General features: G+C 44.1%; 1 protein-coding gene across 4 annotated transcripts in view; it reads right to left on the reverse strand.

Annotated features, from left to right (window-relative positions):
• TCF7 (transcription factor 7) overlaps positions 1 to 15,972 on the reverse strand; it is a 105,067-nt gene extending 89,095 nt beyond the window's left edge. The window contains exons 1-3 of one of the 4 annotated variants that reach the window (XM_090064184.1): positions 15,629 to 15,972; positions 15,459 to 15,525; positions 14,889 to 14,995 (exon numbers count right to left, since the gene is read on the reverse strand). In XM_090064184.1, the coding sequence (XP_089920310.1) occupies positions 14,889 to 14,995; positions 15,459 to 15,525; positions 15,629 to 15,811 (357 nt within the window). In that variant the 5' untranslated portion in view covers positions 15,812 to 15,972. The remainder of the gene's footprint in view (positions 1 to 14,888; positions 14,996 to 15,458; positions 15,526 to 15,628) is intronic. The other 3 variants (XM_090064180.1, XM_090064182.1, XM_090064183.1) reach the window with 3 other exon arrangements.
• Positions 15,973 to 23,280: the final 7,308 nt, after the last annotated feature.

Raw genomic sequence — 23,280 nt, forward strand, 5'->3', positions numbered from 1 at the left:
TCCTTATGCCACTTACTAACGACTTCACGAACACTGAACAATAAAATTCCCAACTCCGTCACGCAAAACAGGTAAAGAGAAGGTAAAACCTACTCCACAAAGGAAAGCTGGGATCGGGCACCAGGCATGGGACCACCCCGCTTCTCTTCTGTAGGACTTTGTAACATCCACCGTTTCTCGCATGATTTTCAGAACGTTGCGTTTTAACCGACAGGCATCTCCTGGTACTCACGTATTATTAGCTCTTTATCTGGCAAGCCACCTGTTTGTTGGCTATACCAATTTAACATTTCTACCTGCTGGCTGCATTTTTCCTCTTTTTTGCGGGGCGAGGGAGGAGCTTTTGACCTCAGCACAACCCCTTTTTTGCAAAATGGCTGCTGACACGGCACTCTGCTTCCACACTTTCTGAAGACAAATCTGTTTTGGTGTTTATTCTTTTACTCTGCCCTCATCTCTTAGTATGGATTTTTATTTACAGGCGCTTCCAGTCTTTCCATAGAAGGTAAGATGTTACTTGGGACAGTCTTCACTAATCCCCTAAATGTCCCTAGTGAAGTCAAACCCATCCCTTGCAGCATGGACAGCTGAGGCTCTAGTTGGCCCATCTGTTCAAATTCACATCGTTCACCTTTACTGCGCAGGTCTGAAATGCAACGATCAACGGGATCACTTTATAATAAATAAAATATGTGCATTTCAAAGGGATATTTTTAATGCTTTGCTGTCCTTTCCATTCTTCCTCTGGGAAGCTCTGTGGATAGCCTCTGCCTCCGGGCCTACTCTCTGCACAGCAGGTGGGGGTTTCCACTCCGACGTTTCTTCAAGACCAGTTGCTTCTTAGAAAGTCTGGAGACGGTGCAGCTGCCTGCTGCTCTGTGCTAGGCGCCCTCCACGCTGAGGAAGTCTGGTGATTTCATCTGCTTCAAATGCTGGTAGGAACCTGATCTTTACTTTCTGGCTCCAGCCGTGTGACAAAACAGAGCCTCTTGAACCGGATCTCAGCTCCGTCTTAGACTACTATTTGAGTATCAGACATTTGACCAACACCCCATCAGGTATCCTGTGATAAACTATTCTTGTTGCTTGGTTTAAGCTTCAGTTTCACGCCTGCATGCAGAGTGATTAGCAGAAATCTGTTTGCCATGGAAAAACATGGAAAAAACACGGAATTTGCATTTTTACAAAGACTATTTAGAATCGCCGGGGAAAAAAAGACGACTTGCTGAAAATAAAACGCTGGCTCCCCAATGGTCCTCATGGCCACCGCGGAAGCCCTCTGGCACATGGAAGCAGCCACAATGGCAACCGCCCACTCCTCCCTCCATTGCTGATTGGCTGAGAAGGCTTCCCATTGTGTGGCTCTGCCACCCTCTACCAATCAGCAGTGAGGTGTGGGGGGGCTGCAAGAACGGCAGCCCTCTCAGCCAATCAGCGGTGAGGGACGAAGCTGCTGCTGGGGCCCTTCAGCCAATTAGCATTGTGGTGGGGCTCACTGTGGAAAAAAGCAGATTTTTGTGTGTTTTTATTGGAATTTTTTTTTTTTAAATCATGGAAAGCTAGGATCCCCGGTGATGAGCAATACACCAGGTTACGCATTCATTTTACTCTGCAGTTGTTTCATCTACTACACTAGAAGCAACTGTTATAAGGAGATAAAACTTATTTGCAAGGGAAAGAGTTAGGCCTGAATCTTGTATCCACAAGGCCATCTTACATTGTGTGGAATGCATTTAACCCACTTGAGTGTTTGCAATGCTCTCACCTTCTAGTACCTGGTGGGTTAAAAAGGAAAATATAAGCTACAACTGATAGTTAATAGAGTAGGCCAGCGTGTTTTGAACCAGAAAGTCAAGAGCTCAGCTCCATCCATGCAGCAGATCTGGAGTTTAGCCAAGACCTACTGTGTTTCTTTCATATACGTGGTGTCAGATCCTCACAAAAAAACAGGAACTCATTTTTTTTTAATTTGTTGCACAGGGCCTAGCTAAATGGGGCCCAATTCTTCCTGGGGGCTTTTAAGAACTACAATAATATTAAAAGTAGTACCCTTCAAACGTATTATAGTCCTGTTGTCCCAAACAGGTTTAAAACACTTTCCGAGTTTATACAACAATTTCAGTTAACCAGCATTCAGGTAATGGCAATGTGGCTTTAGCGGCGATTTTCTGTTTGGAATGGAAGTGAGATTCTTTATACATCACCTCTTTTATTCAAGGGCACTAGCAATTTCCAAGATTCAAGCCAAGCATCAGTACAACATTTCGTTTTCTTTAGCAGGTTCAGCTTCTAGTCGAACACCACAAGTTTCTCTGTACTCGTCCAGTGAAATGGAAGAATATCTAAACACACTTATATTGGCAAATATGACCTTTATTTCTGCCATGAACTTAGAGAAAACAGCAACAACAAAAATATTAAGCACAATATGGCCAAAAACTCTTATTTTTTTAGCTTTGGTTTAAATAAGCATATTTATGTCTTTATTCACAGTATTTCTTTCAGAATTGGGGTCTGGATTTCTTACCCCTGAGTTAGGAGTATACTGTTAAAATATTACTGATTGTGTTCACAAGTGAACACATGCACGCTGTGGCTTGTATAATTAAAACAAAAAAAAATCTTCTGACTTTTTCATCCGAGTTTTTTCCCCTTCTTTTATGGGCCTATATTAGCAACAGCTAACACATTTCTATGATATTATTTGATTCTTCAAAGTTACTAATGGGCTGCAAGATGTCAGCAGCTTGATTTAAAGAGTTGCAATTGGAAAGGAACTCTGGAGCTGGACACTGGACAAGATCTGCCCTTTAAATTAAAGCACAATTTGGAGACTAAATGATTCACTGTGGGAGTTTTGTTTAAAGTTTTAATTTCCTAAATACTTTGTGCAGTATACCGTCAGAGCCACAGCTACATCTGATTTGAATGAAACTTCAGCCTTAATGATTTTCATGCCAGGTATGTAAGAAGCAATGTAATTTGCTTGAACATCCAATTATTTCATTTGATATCCGGAAGATTTTAACCAATCCTATAAGCCAGTTTATGCTAGGGCAACAAACTGTTTCCGGTTCCAGAGCAGCCATCCACTTAAAACTAAGAGTAGGCTCAAGCTGCAAAATTCGGACACCCCAGCATTTGAAGGTACGCTCTAGTATTCTGAGCTCTTTTTAGCAAAAGCAAAATGCAATTACAGATCAGGACCTATGTTCCCAGAAAGGCTGAAGACAGGTCTTTACAACAGTAATGCCTTAGAACAGAACCTGCAGGGGAAATCCTTCCACAGACCTCCAACAAGTTGTACCAGCTGCAAATCCGCCCTCAAAACATCATAAGCCAACCTCTAATTGAAAATAAGGTTATGAAGGTATTTTCCTTGTGGACAAGTATTCTACAACTACCAACTGGTGACTTCCTTGCTTAGTCTTCTAAGTACTGGACGAGGTGATCCGATTAGGAATCCTGTGTTATCTAGAGCCTCTGGTCTAAACTTTGACAGCTACCCTTCAAAATATAAGGGACAGACTTGCCTTGTTTCTATGACAAATTGGCCCCAGGCATTTAATGTAAAAGAAAAAAAAAGAGAATAGGCTAATTCTATTGGTCATGCCCATGAGAAGGACACCCCGTACCGAGGAAGAAAGAAAGAGAATATTTCAGACAAATGGGTCAGGGGGAACATAACTGATGTTTTCAAACCGTGAGGCTGTCAAGCTGACAACAGGGAAAGAGTTTCTGTGAAAAAGCAAATCTCTACTGACTTATCCATTTTCCCCATAAAATTCAAGTCAGAGGTGTGGGGATAAGATCAGAAAGAAATGCCAATGGATGGAAGACTATTTATGGGACCATAATGTGGAAAATTCCATAAAGGACAAATGTTGCTAAGAATATTCAAAAGTCAAAGCTCTCTGTGGGTGTGCATTCATGTAGATGTCAACACAACTATTTCATGATCACCGAAATTGCTACTAGCCTGCATCCTCTGTGAATGGCTATTTTTAGGACCGGCCTTTCATGTGGTATAATGATGTGGATTTTACAAGAGCATTTATAATGTGTTTCTTATGTTGTACAGCCCTGGTGAAACTGCCTCGTATGAGAGAAAGTTTAACAAAAAGGTTCTTCCGCCCTTAGTTTCTTAGGTTATATTACTGTTTCTGCTTTGGATTTGGGGTGAATATGCATGTGTTGGTTTTTGTCACAAATGGGTTGTACCAATATATTAAATTGGCACTCCGTCCACCATGATGTAAGTGCAGAAAATGTTCCTGAGACCTTCCAAACCTGCTTGCCACTTTAGATGGTCTAATTTCAAAATCCACAGTGTCACCTAGTATAATCTATGGCCTAACCTGTACTTCAAAGGTCAGATTTTCATCTCAGTTTATTGGGGCCACTAGCTTGTGTCATGTGCCTGAGAGAAGAATTTGACTCACTTGTAGCAGCAAAGTCATATGAGCTCCCCAAACAAGTTAGATATAGAAGATTTTAATCAGAAAGAGATCCTTTTTTTGCTTTCATTCAATTTAAATGACATATAAAACATGTGCTGGTGATTTCTGGGAAACGGCATGTTGTGAAAACCAAATCTGTAGCTTTTCAAACTACAGAAAAATGAAGAAGAAAATGTCACACAGGAGGTCTTATTTTCTAAACACAAAAACATCAGCTCCATTCCTGCTTTTTGGTGGTCAGGATCTGGGGTCTGCCGTTTCAACTCATTCAGAGACCACTGCATGCAGAGCATCAAGGGTGCTCAGGCTTTGTCTTTCTGATCCTAGCCTCTCATATTTTCCTTCTGTGTTTGTCACATCCCAGAAGAATCTCTGTTTACGCTAACTCTACCATGCCAAAGAGCAAACCACAGCAGAAAACAAATTCAGCTTATAGCACAGGGTTTGAATCACTGAAAAAAAAAAAATTACCAATTTGGTCAGTCTGTGATTACTGTGTAGCTCTTTTACACAAATGTGTATTTTGTGTATACAGTTCCAAAGGCTCAAAGTAACAAAAGGGATACTGTTGAGAAGTTTTGCCTATCATTTAGTCAGACTTAAAGCTGTTATAAACTGGATGGGGAAAGTACTCTAGATTCTAAGTATTTAGGTTGGGTTTGTTTTTAAAAACTAGCTCGTCACTGCTGAGTTCTTTGGTTTTAAGATGACACTCATTTTGGGACCCTACAACACACCAGATTTTTTGGTGCAATTGAGCAGTCTCTAGTTCACGTCCAGTGAACGGGGATGCAAAGGTAGCTTCAAGGATTTTAGTGGCCCTTCAATCCTGAACTTCTGGCCAGCGTGACAGCCTGGGTACACGTGAGCCCAACAAACAATTTTGCCACGATGCAGACATCGTGACCCAGCCCCTATTTCTTTATCACTAAAAGACTGAAAGAGATGGAAGGAGAGAAAACCAGGAACAGTCAAAATATTCTTTAGTGACTCTACCACAATCTCATACTACAGGAGTGATACTACATCTGGACTACCGAATACAAGCCAAGTCCTTTACCCAACAACAACACTGGGGAAGAAGTCTTAATCATACAGAGAATATTTGAATGGTCACCAATGCCTCAGAAATGAATCATTATTCACTATAATGTGGAATCATTATACTATCCATACGTTACACCTGGACCATTTACTAAGGGTACAACACACATCATATTGATATTTTTTGAAAAATATTATGCATTAGGATATTTGGTAATGTTAGGGATGGAAATAAACATTAACTTGATGCATCTGGAAAGAAGCAGACTGGCTTCCTAACTACAAGAAAAAGGGCTAAGAGCTAAACCACAAAGGTTTAGCTCTTCAAAGGCTTCTCATTTCTGGATGGTCAACTGTTCCCTCCGATTGGACTTCCATCTACATGTTAACTGAGCACCGGATTTTGCAGCCTTTAGTCATGTTGGATAATACTTCACGCTCAGTGGTCCCACTGATTTCCATGAAGCCCCTCTATGGGAGCAGTGGTGTGGCAGAACACGGTCCTTTGAGAATAATTATCTAAATGCAAAATGAGAAAAGACAGAGGGTCCTGGGGTCACGCTAAGTTACATGGTATGGAGAGATCAATGAAGGGCAAGAGCTCTCTGGCCAGTTTGGATCAGAAGTGTCTGAGCAAAAGCCACCTTTGGAAGTTTATGACTTGAAAGTACACGATGCAAGAATGATTCCTTTAAACAAATGAAGTAAGTGGATTTAGTGCTCATGTGTGCTGAACTGAACTAGAGAGGAAATGAAGCCGCCCATTTATGTACAGGACAATTTGGGCACAGATAGTGTGCCTCAGCAGGATGAGAGGACATGCCATCGTTCATGTCATTACAGACTTGCCCCATTTGCCAAGTCTGCTGCACCGATTGCAACAGCAGGCTTGTAATGCTGATGCTGGTGAACCAGGAACTGGTTGAAGACTGCTGGCTCCTGCCAGGCCAAGGGAAAAACTATCAGATGCTAATTGACTTTAGGTGTTTACTGATTCAGCTAGATTCAAACGAGTAACAAGGAAGCGGACAACTCTGTATCCTGTTATTGGTTCTCTGAGTCATCCAGTCCTCCTCCTTAACCTTCCAGGTCCACAAGATTAATGAGCAAAAGTCATGTTTTAGCTTTTTCCTTGCAGAGATATTTGAAAGGATAGTGAATGAAAGAGCCCATGGAGGGATATTCATGAGATCTCACTTCGGGAGCAACACAGGATTGTGTGTAGGCTGCAGACATTCCCCTAGTGCGGTGTCTCCTCTAGGACAGTAAGTGGCATGTATGCATTTCACTCCACTTGTGCCCTCCACCCACTATTGGCAAATTACAAGGCAATGATGTAAAGCATGCTTTGAAAGAAGCTGGCTAGCTCTTCCCAGCACCAGAATGAAAGAAGTAAGCTGCAATGGGAGAGGCATAAAAAGGTGCAGACTAGGGATGAGGGTCAAATGATCCTGCTTAGACTGACTCAGTAGAAGGTAGCATTTCTTGAAGGTGGGGAACAAGAGAGACGCTGCAGTCCTGGTTTTGGCAATACACTGTATCAGGAATCGTTATAGCACAATGCTTTGTGGAAGACCAACACTGTAGCTGAAGTGGGTTATGTCAGAATCCATCAGCAGCAATCAATGCACAAAAAACCCTTGGCACTTTCATGGGGAAACTGTGACTTGGATCCCAGGAAGAAGATCTAATACAGAATGGCAAATTCGCAGACTTTATTATAGTTCATGCAAACCTACTCTGCCCAAGAAATGTCATTCATCTCCCTATAAAAACAACTCACATCATTCACTTAAAATATATCCCACACTGATAAAAGAAAAAGCATATTGGGCTATGCATTTCCTTTGCTCCTAAAGCCACAAAGTGAATCACTGAGGGCAAGCAATGCTGAGCTGTGCTAAGGAAATTAAATGTGTTGTTCCTGAACTACCACCAGCCTAACTGCAGCCAGCTACAACTGAAGAGGTAGATACACAAGTGATAGATACTCCCTTAAGGCAGTCTGTTACATCTCAGCGCATTACAGTAATCTACCATCCTGATACGTATATCTAAGTGTACAGTAAGGATCAGATTTTAATCTCAGGCCTGCTGTGCACAGAACCCACACCTTGACAATATGCCACACCAGCAGATTTTCTAAGATACACAGCAACGCAATCTGCTCATAGATCTGCAATTCGAATCTAGCTCTTTACCTTTATGCTATGAAAGCAATTAACGCAGTCGGTCATACAGACCTACTAACGTGTCTGCATGTTTAGTCACCAAAAAACGTGTGTGGTTACACGAACAGGTAAAAGTGAGCAGCATCTATCAGCAACTCCGAACTTACATGTTTGTCAGAGTTTCCATCTGAACACAGGAGCTTAACAGTGTCTGTAAATCGGCTGTAAAAAAATTACTGCAGCCTGAGATGCGACGTGTGAAGTCCCGAGCTTGCAGCAATATTGCTTTACAGTCATTCTTTCATTTAAATCTCTCTCTAGCTCTGTTCGAATTATGAATATTAGACTGAAGAAATATATGCCATCCTCTCAGATACATTGTGTGCCTGATTAACTAGAAAATCACTTTGTTCTTCAAACTGAAAATTTCCAGGACATTAATCATTAACATAGATGAGCCTTGTGAGCTGTGGGTTACGTTTTGTTTTGATTTTCTGACAGTCTCAACAGCCGATTTGGTAACATTTTAGAAAACAACAACCGGGAACTTTTATAAGCAGTGGCTTCACCATACGTCAGAGTTAACATCACAGCGATAAACAGTGCTCAGTATTAACACAAGAAGTCATAGGGCGTTTGTGAATAGATGCTTAAGGGAGTATAAGGATATGCATTCTTTGAATGATGAAAATATGGTCTGGGAATATGGGCCTATATAAAAACTTTGGTTTGCTTCCATTTGAGATTGTTCCCTGCTTTTTAATTCAAAAGAATTTTAAATGTAAGTTTATATCAGACCCACGCAAGGTCATATCATGCCACCACTGTCATTGCTTTCAATGGGAAGCTCTGCTTTAAAATAACAGAGTGAAAGGAAAGAACAACTTTCTTCAGGATATAACCAGACTGAGTCAAACATGAAATAAATCAACTTGGAAGACCCATTTCTTGGTACGCTCATCTATCTAGCATCCTACTTGAACATAAAGAACTAGCTTAGCCTTCATGCTGGCTCAAGGAAGGTGAAGAGCTGGAGGAAGGGAGTATGGTTTAGTCAGGGGAGAGGAAATGAATCGTCTGCCTTCCTCTGCTGACTAGGGATTTCTTCAGATGACTCTGGCAGGGCTCAGTTGTTGGCAGCTCTGGGAGCAAAGTACTATCCAGCTAGTGCCCAGCAGTGCAGGACCCACTGTCTAGAGAAACTACCTGGGATCACACTGGATACATCAATGGCACTCAGCAGCAGGCACCGCTGGTAAAGCACAGAGATCCTGTTCTTTTGCAGCTGCTTATCTAAGCCCATCCAAAGCTTGACATGGCTGAGCACAGAAAGAGAGAGACTGGGACATGCAGATTGTGACAAATCCTGAAAAAGCACAAGCTAAAGGAATTCTGGCACTGGTTTTGCCAGGACCAGAAGAAACAATCCTAAAGCCCCACTTTCATGATGCACTGTTTTCTGTGGGACAGGGCTTGCTCTTAACATAATTCACCTTAGACGGTGGCAGTAGGTGTACCACTGGGCATGCGAACCAACAAAATCCCAAGCTTCAAGTATACTGGGGTTGCTCCCTGAAGTCCCAGGTACCACTTCAAACTGCTGGGCACTGCCTAAGATGGTGATGATCCCCTGTTCACATACTAGAGCTAGAGACCATGTCTTAGTTAATATTTCAACACAGTGTTTGAAGGAAACTGGACAAGATCAAGACTAGACATCTATGTTGGAGGAAAGACAGTGAAACAGTTTGGCTTGGTCTTCGCCTAGAATAAAGGAGGCATAAAACTGACTGGTTGCTCTAAGACATCTGGATTCCTCTCAGGTAAAATAGGCTGCAGATGGTAATTCTGGCAAAGATCCTTCGAGTGATGTGTTTGATTTAGGATGGGCAAACTTTTTTTAGTACTGAGCAAATGCTAAAGTTTTGTAAAGGAGCAACTGAACTACCCCGCCCTGTGCTCTACATGCTACACTGCTAATGACAGAGAAAGATTCTCCTTTGACACAAGCTTATTTGGATATTAACACAAGACTTTGGGAACTGGGATCCTTGACTTAGCCTGTTGTGACCATCCCTAAATCTGCCTCCAATCAAGGGATAACCATGCTCAGTGAGTCCAGCAGACTGTGGGTAATCAGAGTTTTAACATGTGCAAGATCTGCACAGAGCGACCCCTCATTTTGGTATCTCAAAAGGACCAAGTGTGAGCAAGACTCTAGCATCACAGACTTTTATTGGAAAGACTGAATTTTGCCCCCACCTACCCAGCAGGCCCATTGTATTGAACTGAGCTGCATGGAGAGAGAGAACAAAATTTAGAAATCAAAAATCAATATCGATATTCGGTTATTGACTTAAGGGGGGCAATTTGGGGCTGTACAACACTTACAGGACAACACAGCCCATTCCTTTATCTCAGTGGTTCTCAACCTTGTTATATTTGAGAAACCCCTTGTTAGGCTCAAGGCACTCAGCTCGTAGTTTTCACTAATTTTTTGACTATGGAAAAAAATAAAAGAGCAATTCCTCTGTTGCAAAGAACTCAGAAAGACCACAATGGGTCATAATGCTTGTAACAGAGTGGATTTCTATTTGAAATCTTTGGGTTTCTCTTGTGAATCACATTTGTACCCCCAACAGTGCTAACACTGTGCCCCGTGACACTGGGTTCATCCCGATACAGAATGGGGAAAAGGTTGCAAAGCTTTACAGGATAGGAAAACCACTCCTAATCTAGCTGTCCAGTGCAGGCAGCACATTTGTGTCCCAGGAGCCTTGCTGAGAATCACTGCTGTATACAATATGCCCGTTAATAAAAATAAAGAGCATATAAGAGGTTCTTAAAACTTTTAACTACCACATGCTACAAGATGTAACAACGTTCGGAAAACTCCCTCAGGTCTAAAGTCAATTATACCACCTGTGCAAGAAAAATATTTTTTTTATCTGATCAAAGTTTTAACATGTTTTACATCTAATGTTTGTAACCTAAGAGCCAGACATTCCCACCAAGAAAGAACCTTCATTTGGTTTGAAGTCATTTGTACTGTTTAAAAAAAGGATATCATTTTTTGATTTGGTATTTCATGTCGAAAAACAGCTCCTGAATATGTTAACGTTCACCGCAGGTTCCATGAAAATATTTAAGCGGTAAATCCCACACATCCTTCTCTGGGAAACTGGAGCTTTTCCAGAGTACAGAGTGTAGAATTAAGTGGCACATGCTTGGACCACCAACAGTGCAGAGCTAGGTGAGAAATCGCTCCCCTATCCTGCTAAATTTTTCAAGACTTCAATTATTTTCCCCTTTTGAATGGAAGTTTAATGTAGGTATTTAACTGGCAAATCTTAGACGTGTTATGGGACAAGTTAGAGCACTGCAGCAGTAGAGCGCTCAGTTAGCGCTCCTGATACGCAAGTGTCCCACCTGCACTGGACAGCTAGATGAGGAATGGCTGTCCTATCCTGTAAAGTTTCTCAACACTTTTCCCATTCTGTATCAGGTTGAACCCAATGCCCTTCAAGGTGTTTTGGGAACAATGAGAGACACAGAAAGGCCCATCTAAGAATAACCCACTGGTCCTCAACCCTATCTGGACTTGAGGCATCTCTCTTTGGAGCTGAAGCACTCTTCCATAACATATGTGAATTGAGGGCCACCCGATTTCAAAAGCTGGTTTCTACATTGCAGTGCTTACCTCCTTGCAGAGGAGCCAGGCACTGGGGGTGGAAGACTGGCCAGGCTGGGAAGAGCCAGAGGCTCTGCTCACCTGCGGTGCTTATCTTCTCACCCTTTGCTAATCTCACTATTTACAGCACCCTTCAAAGGATCTGGCGGCACCCCACCGTGCCACAACCCCCTGACTGAGAACCAGGAGGTGAGGGCATTTCCCTGATATGTGAGAGACCTTAGTAATGCCAAGTCTTTCAGGTCAGGACATTTACTCCTAGGTCTCCTGTCTCAAGTGAGCTCCCTAATCCCCATATTCCTGGTGTTTTGGAGGTGGGACTCTCTCTCTAGCCCTTCTACCCGTCTGGTTTTGAAACCATTTTGTGCAGAAATTCCCAGCCCACTGTAGCATGATGCAAAGGCTACTCTAGGACACTTCATGGCCCAGTGCAAAGGAGGCACAAGCAATCATCAACATGATAGATCATAAATGCATGAAAAAGACCTTTGCAGTCTATCGTAAGTATGGCCCCGAGTGTCAAACAGCATGTTGTATGCTAAAATGTGGCTCTTAACCACTGTCTTACGGTAAGGGGAGAGCAAAACTAATCAACTAGAACGGCTGAACTCAAGCACCAAACCATGTTAATTCAAGAGTGACACTGGGTGCAGGAGGTGAAAGACATGACCGGATTTATGACAAAACGTATGTTGGCAGATATACCTTAGGACTCTAAGTATAATCTTACTGTTACACTTAGGGTCTTAAAAATACTCCTTTAAGCATCCTTGCTATATTACTTCAGCTACCAGGTAACAATCAAAGCCTTAGGAAGCGATGTGACGTCTGGGGCTAGTAAGACAATAACACGAAAACGTCACTGCAATAATACTTGGTGACACACCTACAGAAGCAGTGGCATTTGGAACCAAGTACAGCCGTAATTCACAGCACCACGTCTAGGTAAAAGAGGAGTCCTCAAACAAACTGTGGTTTTATAATCCATGACAGGGTGGAGGTCCAACTTTCAGGCTTCACTCAGAATGCCCTTGATCTTTCAGGGAGCTTCATAATTACTGAGATCTATTTTCCAACGGTTTAATGGAATATGCCCTTTGACAGCTTCAGAAAACACTGCTTAGGGGATTTTTTGAAACTATAAAATTAATGCCAGCCACTCACAAACGTTTACAGGAAACTCTGGTTAGCTATTATAAGCTCTTCACTACCAGTACATGCCATGAAGCATCATCCCAGTTGTTCACACATTAGAAATAGGAAAAAATACTCCAAACTCTAACCTGCTAGAATTTTAATTAAATACAATATTTTTGGTGGATACGTATCCCAAATCTACAGTTATAATACTGCTCCTGCAATTACTGGGCATATAAACTAAATCAAGTTTCACTTCTTATAAAACACGCGCTATATTTACACAATCACAAATGAAAGAAGTAATGTACTTAAGAAAACGACATTTGTATAATCAGTCAATACCAAGCATAGATTAAAATGCCCAGGGAAAAAGGGGGTACTTGTAGGTATTATAGCTGGAATAGTTGTACGTATTGTACTTTTCTACCAGGTAGCAATCAAACCCTTAGGAAACGGTACCGTTATTGTACTTTTCAACCTCAGAGAATGAAAGGAAAGACCAGCAACTTTTATTTGATTTATGGACAAAAACCTCCAATATCCTTAAACAGGTAGCAGATTTTTATTTAGAAAAATTATATTGGCTTCTTGAGTGACAGAACCTAAAGCGCTACACAATCCCTGTGGGCCTCAACAGAAGTGCATTAACATCAGTGGAACAATTTCTACTGATTTTAATAGACTTTGAACATGCCTACTCAACCTGTCACTTTTCACACTTCTGATTTCTGTGCTATATTATCCTGTTGCTCTACTTGTGATCTTAACCTTTTTTACATTAGCCACAGTAAGGGGCTATCACAGTTTGTTAACCAATACAGTAAAAATTTCCCAGGATTTAAGATTAAAAGAAACATTAACAAAATTCTGCAGCACTTCAATGGCTTTGTGTCAACACAAGTAACAACTCATCTAAGCTCTCTACCAGGCAGCACAAATGAATGCCATTGTAAAAAAAAAGTTATATATATATTAGTTGCATAGCATTACATTAGAGAAATGAGAGGATTAATAGGAACTTGAAGCAACAAAAATGTGGGTAAAATGTAATAAAAGGAATGCATATTTGTATTAAGAATACTGTGCATTTGCTCCTTTGCAAATGTATCATTTCTTCCTGTAACACGAAGGAGATTATAGAAACGCAGGCGAGATCCCCAGCTGGTGGAAACTGATTTCAGTGGAATTTGGACAATTTACACCAGCTAAAGGTCTGCTCTGGGGAGTGCAGTGAGGAAGGGCTGCATTACGGAGATGGCAGATTGAAGGAATAGCACCATAATCACCTTAAAAGCTACCTACTTTAACTGTCTGATGCTGAAATCTCGTGAGTTTTAACTCAGAGACTGTTTCACAGCACCCCCCCAATCACAGACCTCTACCCAGCACCAGTTTCTTACTCCTACTTTTCTAATACGGCACTGACTGAAATTCCCATATTTGGTACTTGTTGTACCTCAGTTGATCTTCAGGCTTTTATGATGATCAAAATATATTCTTCCAAATCTTATCTTTGAGACAAAAATTAAGATAAAACTATATTCTGTTCTGTTCATTTACACAGCTCGAAATCCAGAATAGTGGTTGAAATGGTTTAAATTATACTCAAGATTTACAGGGGTGTGAATAAAAGTGTAATGCCCTACTGTAATTTCTGTATAAAGGAAAGATTTTATCAGAAACCCCCAGAGTGCCGCACTGTATTTAGGAACCCATGTGGCAAAACTCACTAAAAAGTAACAAACTGTGTCTAGTTACTAGAACGTATTTGACTTTTTTTTTTTTTTTTAATAGCAATAGGGAATAAACTTCTGCAGATTAAAAAACCATTCAAATATCACCTCCATCAACATTAGATCATTTAATGAAGGACCAATTGCAATTATTGTAAAAACAGACAAGGTGCCCATGTGTGCAGAGCTCATCCATCAGCAAGCACTTTCATTATGGAGGCCAAAGCACAAGCCATTTTAAAAGCGGGGTCCGTGGATATAAGATTAAAACTGATGGATACAAGATGAATCTCCAAAGTCTCCCACATCACTTGTCTGCAATACCTGTGCAAAGCTAAATGAAGGAGCATCCATAGAAAAAAAAACCAGTAAAAAACCAAAAAGCAAAGGAGATTAAATTGGAGGACAAAGAAATTGGAGAAGAAACTGCACTGGTGAACCCCAAAAGTTCCCAGTGTTTTGCTGCTGACCCTTATCTACCATTCCCGGTTGCCCGCTCTTAGTTTTGGCAGGGCACAATTCTGGACATTTGAAAATAATGCTGCACGCTAGTCGGAAAAAGTGTTAACACACGGCAACATGGCAACTGCGACACAATTCAACAGCCAGAGGATAGAAAACTGCTTAAATAATCAGACGAGGAACTCACCAAAGGTGACATAGATCCATTTGGCAGGTACGGGTCTGGGAGCATTAGAAAAGGGTAGCTAGAATAAGCAGATCCTTTGTACATCCCTGTGTCCTGATGCTTGATACCTGTTAAAATGAAACGTCATGAGTATTCAGGTGACAACACACGGCTCCTCTGCCTCGGAGGTGTGATGTATGCCGGGTGGGCGAGGGGCACTATTCCCAAGCGTCGTTTGCCTACACCCCTGCTAACGGCCTGGCCCACCCCACCTTTGGCTCCAAGTTGGCAGCGGTGAGGACGCCGGACGCGCAGGCCCTGCCTCGCTATGGAAGTGTTCACTCTTGTGCCGCTTGCTCACGGCGGTCGTGCTGCATCTGCCAGGGGCCAGCTTGCCCATCCCCCTGCATCTGCCCCGGCCCCCCCAGCCCCAGGTGCTTCAGGCAGGAGGGAAAAGAAAGAGCCGCTGAGACAGGAGATAATAAAGGAGCGCAGGGCACAGCGCGTTTCCTTCTGCTCTGATTCGGGGCACAACCCGCCGCCCAGCTACCCCTGCTGGACCGGGGGGGGGGGCGGGGGGGGGGAACTGACCGTCCTCCATGGACTCCGGGAGCTTGTCCTGATAAACCCGCTGCGGATCCTGCGCGCGCCGGATGGCCTGTGCGGGGAGGAGAGAAAAGCAGAGCGGGGTCGGGGCCGGGGTCGGGGTCAGGGCCCGGCCCGGCCCGCCGCCCCGCTCTCCCCCAGGGGCAGGCGCTCACCTCGGCCCCGGCCGCCGGCCCGCCGCCCTCCGACTCGTTCACCAGCGAGGACTTGAGGTCGGCCAGGTCGCGCTCGGTGAAGGCGTGCTCCGGGATCTTCTCCTCCTGCTCGCCCTCGTCCTTGAAGGCCAGCATCTCGTCCGTGGCCCCCAGGTCATCGCCGCCGCCGCCGAGCTGGGGCATCTTCCCGCCGCCGCCGCCGCCGCCGCCGCCGCGCCGCAACTTTTTAAGGCGAGCGAGAGCGGGCGGCTCCCCCGCGCCGAGATCAAAGCCGGGCAGCGCGACGCAGCGCGCCCGCCCCGAGCGCGGATCCGGCCCCGCGGCGCCCCCGGCCCGCCGCCCGCCCCCGGCCCCGGCCCCGGCCCCGGCCCCGGCCCCGCGCCGCGCCGCGCCGCCCCGCCAAACTTCGCAGCGAAGTCGCGGCGCTGCCCGGTGTGAGCGCGCCCGCCCCGCATCAAAGAGCCGCTGAGTGACGGAGCGGGGGCGGGGCGGGGCGGGGCGCGGCGGGGCGGGCGCTCTTGCTCACGCACATGCACACACGTGCGCACACACACACACGGCTCGGGGAGGGGCTGGGGGTTGTGTGACTTACACACGCATGCACACACACGGCTCGGGCAGGGGGTGGGGGTTGTGTGACTTACACACGCATGCACACACACGGCTCAGAGGAGGGGCTGGGGGTTGTGTGACTTACACACACATGCACTCATACACGGCTCGGAGGAGGGGCTGGGGACTTGTGTGACTTACACATGCACACACACAGCTCAGAGGAGGGGCTGGGGGTTGTGTGACTTACACACACATGCACACACGCACACACAGCTCAGAGGAGGGGCTGGGGGTTGTGTGACTTACACACATGCACATACACACAGGGCTCGGGGAGGGGCTGGGGGTTGTGTGACTTACACACACATGCACACACGCACACACGGCTCAGAGGAGGGGCTGGAGGGTTGTGTGACTTACACACACATGCACACACACACACACGGCTCAGAGGAGGGGCTGGGGGTTGTGTGACTTACACACATGCACACATACACACACGGCTCGGGGAGGGGCTGGGGGTTGTGTGACTTACACACGCACACACACACACACGGCTCAGAGGAGGGGCTGGGGGTTGTGTGACTTACACACACATGCACACACACACACACGGCTCAGAGGAGGGGCTGGGGTTGTGTGACTTACACACACATGCACACACACAGCTCAGAGGAGGGGCCGGGGGTTGTGTGACTTACACACACATGCACACACACACACACGGCTCAGAGGAGGGGCTGGGGTTGTGTGACTTACACACACATGCACACACACGGCTCGGGGAGGGGCCGGGGACTTGTGTGACTTACACATGCACACACACAGCTCAGAGGAGGGGCTGGGGGGGTTGCAGGCTCTTACACACACATGCACCCCCCCCCCCGCGCATACTGCTCGGGCGAGGGGGTTGTGTGACTTACACGCACGTGCACCCACAGACCTCAGGGGAGGGGCTGAGGGGGTTGTGTGACTCTTACACACGTGCACACACCCGGCTCGGGAGGCTCGTACACCCAGGCACGCGGCCCGGGGCTCGGGGGGGCGGCGGGGCGGGGCCGGGCCCACGACCCACCCGGCGCCCAGCGCTCGCCCCGGCCCGGCCCGGCCCGGCCCGGCCCCGGCGCCCTTTGTCGGGTCCGACTGCGCTCCTGGTTCTTGAAACGTGGCTGGTCCCCACGAGCCGGGCCGGGCAGGGGGATGCTCCTCTCCCCCGCCACCCCCGGCAAGGGGAATCCGCCTGCAAATGCCTTTTCTTTTCGAGATGTTATTTTATTATTATTATTATTATTATTATTCTTTTAAATAGCAAGCAATGAGCAGTTGGAGGAATAATGATTTGAATGAAATATTTCCTACTTTTGAGGTTTTTTCCCTTTCAGATGAGCCTCTTGTTTTGCATGTGAAAAAAAAAAATCGTCTGAGATTTACAGCCCTCCCAAATGGAGATAAAACCTTGGCAATGAGTTGGAAACCTGTTGTAATCTGTGATCCAGGAAACAAAGAGCCTCATTAATGCAGAGACTTTGGTGAGCCTTTGATGTTAGCTAGCATAGCATTCACTCTCCGTGCCATTTGCATTTAAACATTCATAAAAACATCATCTCTGCTTCCTTTGCCTTAAGCAATTTAAGAGTAAAGTATAGCTTCTATTTAAAGAAACCCACTGTGGTGAGGCTTAGAATACAAATATCACATAATCTTCAAGCAGAGCAAATATTTTAGCCTACGTTTCTGGTGGGCACATTTAATAATATTATATTTAAGACCCAAAAGAAAAGATCCATCTTATTTTCATTAACCTTGATCCACACATTCGAGCAAATGGAGAAAGGAGTCCAGCTGTATCCCTAAATCTACTATGGAAGTTAAAAAAAAAAAATCTATGGGATTTTGTGTTATTCAGAAGAGCTGGTTTCTCAAAATCTGATGCCCTAAAGCTAGGCGCCAAAATTCAGCTCAAGGTACCTAATTATAAAAATATTAATTAAACGTATTTCCCTTTATTCATATGGATTTTTGCACAGCAAAAATCTTTAACCTGTTCTTAGACCAAGACTTGAGTCTAAAGAAAGAGCTATTTTTTTCCCACTCAAAAGTAAAACTAAAAATAACACTGAAGCTTTAATATACAGCAAATACCAAATGCGTCTGCAGATCAAAATAAGACTAACACGCTCAGAGCTTTTCTTCCAAGACAATTCACTGCGGTTCACAGAGTGTATCCCGGCTGTTTGCAGCCAGGCAGCATGTGGTGAAGTTGGGACCCCATTTAGAAAACAAAGGCCGGTCCATTTTATTTTCCTCAGACCTCTAGGAACAAATACTTACATCTGAAAGAGGAAAACCGTGCTAGAAATACTTGCTGATTCTGAATGGGTGTGTACAAAACACACCGCTAACCCCCGTGAGATAATGGGGAATCTCAGCAGAGAGCATGCCGCAGACACTTGCATGCGTGTTTCCATTTTATTTGCAAATGTTGGGAGATCATTTTGTTTAGGGCGGTGAGTCAGTGTAGCTAGACTGATCTTTTAAGTACTATAGGCAAGTTTCCATATGATGAATATCCAAATTTTAAAATTGAAATGGAAAATCATTAAACACAATTTTACCTTGGATATATTTTTGGCATTGGCTCAAAGGAAAAAGAAAAGCTTGGCTCGTATGTCAGATCATATCTACCCTGAACTTCAAGGTTTGATTTGTATTATTTACATGGAAAAGGTCCCAAGAAACCAGTTTGGCAATAAGTATCTTCATTACACTGTTTTGCTTGTATGGGTGATTAAATCAATCCAATATTTCCATTTTAATATTTTTGGAAAGGTGCAGTCATTTGTGAATTAAGAAATGTATTATGATGTCATCTTTATGCCTCAGACGTGGGGGATTTTTCTGTTCTTTTATTTTTGATGGGCAGATGCTTAAAGTAAATAGGCATATCTCCTGCCAGAACTGTTAGTTTCTAACAGTTAGAACCTCAAAGAATTGGTTACGATGACTTTTCAGAACCTTTTAACTCTAAAAGTTGCAAGTCCCAACCCAGATCAGACAATGAAGGAGCTCTACCTTTCTACCTACCCACTCATCCATCATCCAGCGCTCAGTATGTGGTCCGGACGCTGTACCAGTGTTACACCAAACTTACAACATTTTTTATCGCCATGTGAAGGACAGCATCGCTTCAGCGTGCACCTGACTTTGGATGTCCTGCAGTCAATGGGAATATTGCCGTTCAGGCTGAAACAGTCTTTAGTTGACCCTTTTGATGATCGCCATACATGTGTTCGTGTTCTCTGTATCAGCTGTGATTAACTACCCTGCTCCTGTCTTTGGCCACATTCTGTCCTTATCTGCATCTTTGCAGCTCCATTGAAGATAACAAGGGTGAGGGCGTAGGTCATATCTGTATATATATCAAATCATTGCAAGCCCTGGTTTGTCCGGCAGGGATTTGCATTCATGTAGCTACCTCAGTGTGCTTGCTCTGGGCATGTTCGTCTAGTCTTAAAACGAGAGAGAATGGATCCATCAGTGGTAAACTGCAGCTTTAGTAACAAGCGCTACATCTTAGCTTCTTGAGCTGCAGCACCTCCTTTTTATCTCAACTTTCTTCCTCTCCTTATCTTGATATATATAGTGGTATACAAAGATCAGTGTGGTAGGGTTTTGGTGCAGTTTGGGGAGCCGGTGCCTAATCCAGGATTTGAACTATTGGTCTGTGGAGGAAAAAAGGGTCAATCAGTGCATCTACCCATTTCCCGCTCCTCCACTCTCTCTCTAGGCTAATTGCCCACTATTTTTAGTAACTTATTTGACTTAGGTGACAAGTTTTAGGCTGTGCATTGATCTGATCGAGGCAGTTCATTTGCAGCAGTAAGAAGGTTGCTTTGAAAAGTACACGCAGCCAGGTGACTCCCTTGAAGCTGCAACACTCACATTATTTTATAATGGCTATGCACTTTTCTGGATGTGTTGGAAATGTGTGCAGATGCTAAGATGGAGGCAAGCAGCCAGCAGCCTGTTGGTCAGAGCTAAGGTCTGGCCCTCTCCAAGCAAACCTAAGATCAAAGAAGAATACTCTTCCAAAGGTCACAGCCAAATTGTTAAAACAAGAGTGAAACCTGTTCTGGAGATTACCATTATTGGGAAACCTCCTGTGTCAAGAAACATCATATTTGTCAAACCCACCGAGTATACTTTGTCTTACCTTTTGCTAGAAGGCCACATCCATTAAGTTGCCTAGTTTTCTCAGTCCTTTGAGCAGTCTCTTCAAACAAATTTCACTTTAAAACATGTATTTCCTTACCTAGGACAAAGGACACTTCAGATTATTAATACTGAAAGGATTTTAAAATTCTCCGTTTTTCACTCTGTGTAGTTTGTTCACTTTTTTGCACTGGAAATTGGACCGGTCAGTTCCAATTGTGCTACATTTAATTTACAGTCCATTTTACTGTCGGCTTCTCCTATATTAACCCAGTCCCGGAAGGCTTGGCGTGCAGATGGTAAGAAACCTTGCTTCCTCCTGTCCCTCCTCCTCAAGTCACTCCACTGAGTTAAAGCAATTCAAGTGAATAAACATCTGCAGGCTCACTGTCATTTTTCCATTATGTTTGGGGGTCAAATTTGAGCTAACGCTGTTTCTTTAAATATTTACAAAATGTATATTTGAACATATAGGTGTGATGCTATACATGACAATGTTGCAAATGTCATGAGAAAGACTTCATATATGGGCTTCTGTTTGCAAATTAAATACAAAGGTACCCAGATGTTCTGCTCTTCCAGACAGATGTGACATACAAGGTGTCTATACAGGCTTGCACTGTCTCTGAAACTCAAGAGAGGCTTGAGTCTGCCTTGTTCGGAGAGATTTATGGGCACTGCTCCTGGTGGGAAGGAGAGAAAAGGATTTAGGTTGCAGCTCTTTCTGTGATCGCCACATTAACATAGCAAGCCCATGTAGAGAAAAGCTCAAGGCTTTGGCAAGCTCCTATCTTAATAAATCATAGAAAATAAAGCTGGAGGGGACCTTGAGAGGTCATCCAGTCCATCCCCCTTCCCAAAGGCAAAATCAGCTATGCCTCAATTATACCTGACAGATGTTTGTCTAACCTGTTCTTAAAACCTCTCAGTGATGGAAATTTCACAACCTCCTTTGACGATCTCTTTAATTCCTTAATTATCCATACACTTAGAAAGGATTACTACTTATCTTATCCCCAGTGGACACAGAGAACAATTTATTACCTTCTTTGTAGCAACCTTTTCACATATTTGAAGACTGCTTTCATTTCTCCCCTCAGTCTTCTCTAGACTAAAATATCCCGTTCTTTCCATTTTTCATTGGGGCTGCACTCGATGATCCTCCGGGGTCCCTTCCAGCCTGAATGTCTATGAAATCCTCATAGTTCAGGTTTTTTAGATCGCTAATAGTTTTAGTGCAGAGTCTCTGTGATTTGGTCCACATCATTCTCAGGACATTGCTGGTGCTGAGTACCGTGGATGGGTCACTTCACCTGTTTTAAATACAGTACTCCTGCTTCTACATCCCAGCATATCATTTCTGACCAACTGTAACCACTGTCCCTTCCAGATGTTTTTCTGCATTCTGCTGCCTAGTCAGTCATTCCCCGTCTTGTATTTGTGCCATTGATTATTCCTACCTTAGTGAATTATTTTGCATTTTTCCATATTGAATGGCATCCTGTTTAGCTCAGAGCATTTTCGCAATTTATTAAGATTGGTTTGAATATTAATTCTGTCCTCCACGGAGCAGAACCCTTCCACCTGGGTCTAGTTTGCACATTAAATAAGTATACATCATCCGGCTTGTTAACAAAAACAATGGCTAGTACTAAACACTGTACAGACCTTTGCAGAACCTGACTTGATACATCCTTCCAATTCGACAGAGCCCATTGATTGCTACTCTGCACACATGGTTTTCCACGTACTTTTTTTTGCAGCCACCTTCCAATCTGTTTATTTAGACCAAGCTTGCGTTGAGAACGTCATGTGAGCCAGTGTCTGAAGTGTTGCTAAAGGAACATTCCTCTGAGTCACTCGGCCCAGAGCCCTTCCTGACTCACTGAAGTGTAATCACCTCCTTTCCAGTGCTAGAGTTATGTGGAAATGTGGGGCAAAAAAGGGGGAAAGAGAGAAGGGAGGTCAAACTAAGGTGCCAGGTAGTTCAGCAGGATGGCTGGTGTAGGCATCAGAGGATGATGCCCCCAATGTTTACTTCTATATTGCTCCCCAGATCTTTGTCAAGTCTCTCCCAACATTCAACTGCAATAGAAGGTGTTCTTCTCCACATTTCCCAATATTTTTCACTTTTGAATGCTGCCTGTGATGGGAAAGAGGAAAATATAGACAAAGGGACGGAGCAGAAGAGAAAGAAGGGGGAAGAGGATGGTAATAAGGAGGCGACAGGATTTCCTTTATGCTCAGCATGATAATATGTCTAGACATTTTTTTCCGAACTTTCTTTATATTGAAAACACTCAATGGAACAAGAAAGGCAAAGCTGTCTATAAGGGGCATGCTCTAGTTGTGAAATGTCCCTATTTACTTTGCAGATGTCGAGACCTTTGAGAACTTCACTGCTGGCCTCAGCAAGATGTGATGGAGATCATGTCTACACTGCCTCTCCACTGGTCCTAGAGACCATTGCTTCCCATGTGCCCACCTTCTCAGCAGCCTAACTTGGAAATGCAGAACCAAGGCTGCCTCAGGGATTTCTGGAGAGGCAGCAACAGCACGCTCTGAGCAGCATCACTGCCTGGGTTTGGTGGGTGCAAACTGTGATGGTTAGAGGGTGGGGTCTACTTGAGAACAACACCTCCAAGAGCTGAAGGCACCCAGGGTAGACATATCTACTGGTCACAAGCCAAGGTTAAAATGAAGCATGCAGACAGTAGGTGAATTTGTGATCCTCATGTTTCTGCACACTGCAGACCAAAACATGGATTAACAGCTAGGAAAGAGAAGTGTGAGAGGGAGAACTGTTTTCCTTCCTTTTGCACACCATGCTTGTAGTCTCAGTACCTCCCTCCTATTCCAGTTCTGCTACTTCCCCAATTCTACCA

Source organism: Crocodylus siamensis, chromosome 10 (assembly GCF_052110815.1).
Source record: "Crocodylus siamensis isolate JL-2025a chromosome 10, ASM5211081v1, whole genome shotgun sequence".
Classification (NCBI taxonomy): domain Eukaryota; kingdom Metazoa; phylum Chordata; order Crocodylia; family Crocodylidae; genus Crocodylus; species Crocodylus siamensis.